This window comes from Mesoplodon mirus (assembly GCF_964341445.2).
Source record: "Mesoplodon mirus genome assembly, chromosome: 14".
Lineage (NCBI taxonomy): Eukaryota > Metazoa > Chordata > Mammalia > Artiodactyla > Ziphiidae > Mesoplodon > Mesoplodon mirus.
The window spans coordinates 43,320,052-43,324,198 of NC_138990.1; the positions used below are offsets into that span (position 1 = coordinate 43,320,052).

A 4,147-nucleotide genomic window follows, 5' to 3' on the forward strand; every position below is an offset into this window, starting at 1 on the left:
TTTTATGGTTACATCTCCCTTCTACACACATCAGCATGTTCAGATGTTCTAGTCTTGTGGGCCTGAGTGTTATTCTTTGCATGTCTCTGCTCTAGTCCACTCTTTTGATAATATAGTGTGACTTTAGCCTGAAGCATTGATAGCCCAGCCTTCTGTTTAGCTCTGGGCCTTGGCATGCCTGGACTCCTTTGGAGTTGTATCTAGAAGTCCCCAAATGCTTCCTGGCTTGTCCTGCAAACCTCATGAGTATCTCTATATCATACAGGAGCAACTGTCCAATGTCACCATGATTTAGCACTGTTTGGATTCAAGTAGTAACCTGCCTCTCTGGTCTCTGACTCAGCCAGTTCAACTGACTGCATTTCCTCTCTTTCTCATTTACTGAGGCACTTGGTAAGATTGCCTCAGACCCAATCCCACAAGCATAGGAAACTGATGAGTTAACAGCTGAATTACATATAACTCCCCGCCCACCTACCCCCACAGAAAACCCTGCCTCTTATTAACTGTAGTGTAAAACTTCTCTGTTAACAAAACAACAACAACAAAACTACAGAGAGCTGTAAAGTTGCTCATACTCTGACCCAGAAACTCCACTTCCAGACCTAAGGAAATAATCAGACACAAAGAATTATGTAAAAGTTGTAAACTGCAGCGTTATTTACAAAGTGAAAAAGTGGATATAACAAATATCTAACAAAGAGGAATACTATGTGATATGCAATGATTAAAATATTTTCTAAGGGCTTCCCTGGTGGCGCAGTGGTTGAGAGTCCGCCTGCCGATGCAGGGGAAATGGGTTCGTGCCCCGGTCCAGGAAGATCCCACATGCCGCGGAGCGGCTGGGCCCGTGAGCCATGGCCACTGAGCCTGCGCATCCGGAGCCTGTGCTCTGCAGCGGGAGAGGCCACAACAGTGAGAGGCCCGCGTACCGCAAAAAAAAAAAAAAAAAAAATTTTTTTCTAAGCAATTTTAAATGAAATACAAGATTTTATAACATTATGCTATATGAACAGGGTGGGTTGTCAACCATATGTGTTGATGATTTAGGTTAGGTTAAAATGTATATATTATGGTCGCCACTCCCCTGGCCGGCCCGACAAGACGCGCCAGTAGCGCGGCACCGATTCCCCTCGGGCTCGTGGGTGCTGCTCTGAGCAGCGTCACCCTTTATACCAGAAAGCTGGCGGGCACTATGGGGAAAAAACAAAACAAGAAGAAAGTGGAGGAGGTGCTAGAAGAAGAGGAAGAAGAATATGTGGTGGAAAAAGTTCTCGACCGTCGAGTGGTAAAGGGCCAAGTGGAGTACCTCCTAAAGTGGAAGGGGTTCTCAGATGCGGACAACACATGGGAGCCAGAAGAAAACCTGGATCGCCCCGACCTCATTGCCGAGTTCCTGCAGTCACAGAAAACAGCACACAAGACAGATAAATCAGAGGGAGGCAAGTGCAAAGCTGGTTCTGATTCGGAAGATAAGGGGGAGGAGAGCGAACCAAAGAAGAAGAAAGAAGAGTCAGAAAAGCCACGAGGCTTTGCCGGGGGTTTGGAATCGGAGCGGATTATTGGAGCTACAGACTCCAGTGGAGAACTCATGTTCCTAATGAAGTGGAAAAACTCTGATGAGGCTCACCTGATCCCTGCCAAGGAAGCCAATGTCAAGTGCCCACAGGTTGTCATATCCTCCTATGAGGAAAGGCTGACGTGGCATTCCTACCCCTCGGAGGATGATGACAAAAAAGATGACAAAAATTAACTCTCCTGAGTACCAGACCCTGTCACATCTGACTGTGGGTTTCAAGTGGGGAAAGAAGGAGTTCTACTTGTCTTGACACTGTAGAGGGGGCTTGAGAAGATGTCCTTTGAAGAGCCAGTATAGTTTCTGTGCCCTACAGCAGCCCAAGTGCTTTAAAGCCGCTCCATGCTGTATAGTTTGCACACCCATCCCAGTGGAGGGAAAGGAGGCTCAGTGTTTCAAGGCAATCCATTCTGAACTTTGCTGAGAAAAGCAAAGGGCCTTCTATGAAGGACAAAACTTGCAGAATGGGATGTGGGAGAGCAAAAGCTACTGTAGATCTTCAGAGAGCATCTCCACCACCCACAGCCTTCTTCCCAATAGTGTTAACTCTGCATTTTTACAGCGTAGCATGTATGTAGTTTTTGGCTATTGTGTATTATTTGGGGTGGGAGGGATGGGGTGGGAAAGAAGGGAGATGGGTTAGGGTCATTTTTGTTAAAATTTGGGGCCTGTTGGGAGGAAATGGTGAAACAAAAGGAACAACAACTAATGATGATTTGGTTCTGGGTCCAGAATATTTCATCCTTTCAAAAAATGTCATTGGCAACCTAAATGAGGTCTGTGAGAGACTGTTGAAAAGCTGTGAATGCCTGAAACTTAGAAGCCAAGGTGTTCCCTGCCTGAGCTTAATGCTCTTCCCAAAAAGCATTAATCTTTGGTAACTTCTTAACTTCCCAGTTAAGAAGTTACCAAAGTTGCCATTTGGGGGATGGAAACTGGTTGAGGAGGAAAAGTCTTATTGGAGTGTATACACAGGCAGATCATTCTGTCTTAGAGGTGCTAATTCTTGAAATTGACAAGAAGACCCTTTCTTTCCCGATTTTTGAAGTTATAAATATCAGCTTCTCCATCCAAGCCACTGGCTGAAGTATTTGGGGAAGGGCAGAGGGTGGTATAGGAGATGGGGGAGTAGGCAAAGACAAGGGCCGGTGCTCTTAGGGTGGAAAACTCTTGGAGCCTCTGTTTTTTGAACTTTGAAACCATTGGTGGCAGGGTTCAGTCACTGACAGCACAAGTTCACTGAGTCACTTCAAGAGTTGAAAGATTTCTAGGGCCTCCCTGGTGGCGCAGTGGTTGAGAGTCCGCCTGCCGATGCAGGGGATACGGGTTCGTGCCCCGGTCTGGGAGGATCCCATATGCCGCGGAGCGGCTGGGCCCGTGAGCCATGGCCGCTGGGCCTGCGCGTCCGGAGCCTGTGCTCCGCAGCGGGAGAGGCCGCAGCAGTGGGAGGCCCGCATACCGCAAAAAAAAAAAAAAAAAAAAAGAGTTGAAAGATTTCTGAAGCCCTCATCTCAGGAGATTAAATTTTCATACTGGGGCAGTGGTTCACTTTAAAACAAAACAAATTTTTTTAATCCTAAGAATTAACTAAAACCCAAAATGCTGTCTTGAATCATGAGATCCATCAGTTCTTGACATCATTTAGACCTGCATCTAGAACTCCGTTGTGAAATCTTTTTAGGCATGTGTTAGGTTTCTGTGAAAACTTTTGTTGAAGTGTTAAACTTCATACCAACACTGTCAGTTTTTGTCTCAATAAAACTATAGATTTATTTTTTTAAATGTATATATTATGTGCACTGAAAAAGACTGGAAGAAAATAACAAGAACTATCAACAGTTGTTTTCATTTAATGTGAAATTGAGTAACTTATTTTCTCAAATGTTTTTATGAGTGTATATTACTTTTGCAATCAAAATTATTAAAGTTTCATATAAGTACTGTTTATACCGCAGCACTGCTTGATGTCCTTTGGGTTACCCTGAAGAAAGTAGCCTTTTCTCCTTTGGCCCCATCCATCTTCCCAGTTTCATTTATCATTCTCTCATACATACAATTTTCCAGCCACACTGAACTTCTCACCATTCTTTTCGCACAACAGGAACTTGCATATGCTATTCCTTAAACCTGGAATGCTTTTTGCTCTCTTCTATACTTACTTATTCTTCCAGATTCACTTCAAACGCATTTTCAGGCTCCTGAATGCACAGTTGATTGCTTTAGGCTTTGTGCTTTACAGTTCTTTTTTTATATCTGTTACAGCATTTATCACATGGTAATGTGACTCATTTATAAATTTTCTTCACTAAATTGTAATCCTTTCTGCGGTGGGGTGTATATATTATTTACTTTTGTATCAACAGTACCTAGCACACAGTAGGCTACTCAACGAATGCTAAATAAGTAAATTTTAAATGTACTTTTACCTCTAACTCAGAAAAGAATCAAGCAGCTGAACAGATAAATGAATGAATGGACTAGTGGTCAGCTTGACGACCCAGAACAAATCTGTAGTTCTTGGCACCCAAGCTCAGAAAAGGAATTGTATTGGAGGTAAGCTCCTTCAAAGGC

At 43.8% G+C, this 4,147-nt stretch overlaps 1 protein-coding gene across 1 annotated transcript; it reads left to right on the forward strand.

Annotated features, from left to right (window-relative positions):
* The first annotated feature begins 904 nt into the window (after positions 1–904).
* Positions 905–2,048, forward strand: LOC309815678 (chromobox protein homolog 1-like). The gene has a single exon (XM_082642615.1). It carries the CDS (start codon positions 1,073–1,075, stop codon positions 1,751–1,753), a length of 681 nt encoding a protein of 226 aa, XP_082498741.1. The 5' UTR covers positions 905–1,072; the 3' UTR covers positions 1,754–2,048.
* Positions 2,049–4,147: the final 2,099 nt, after the last annotated feature.

Excerpts from the sequence above, each read along its gene's own strand:
- LOC309815678 (XM_082642615.1), top strand. The coding sequence starts at position 1,073 with ATGGTCGCCACTCCCCTGGCCGGCCCGACAAGACGCGCCAGTAGCGCG.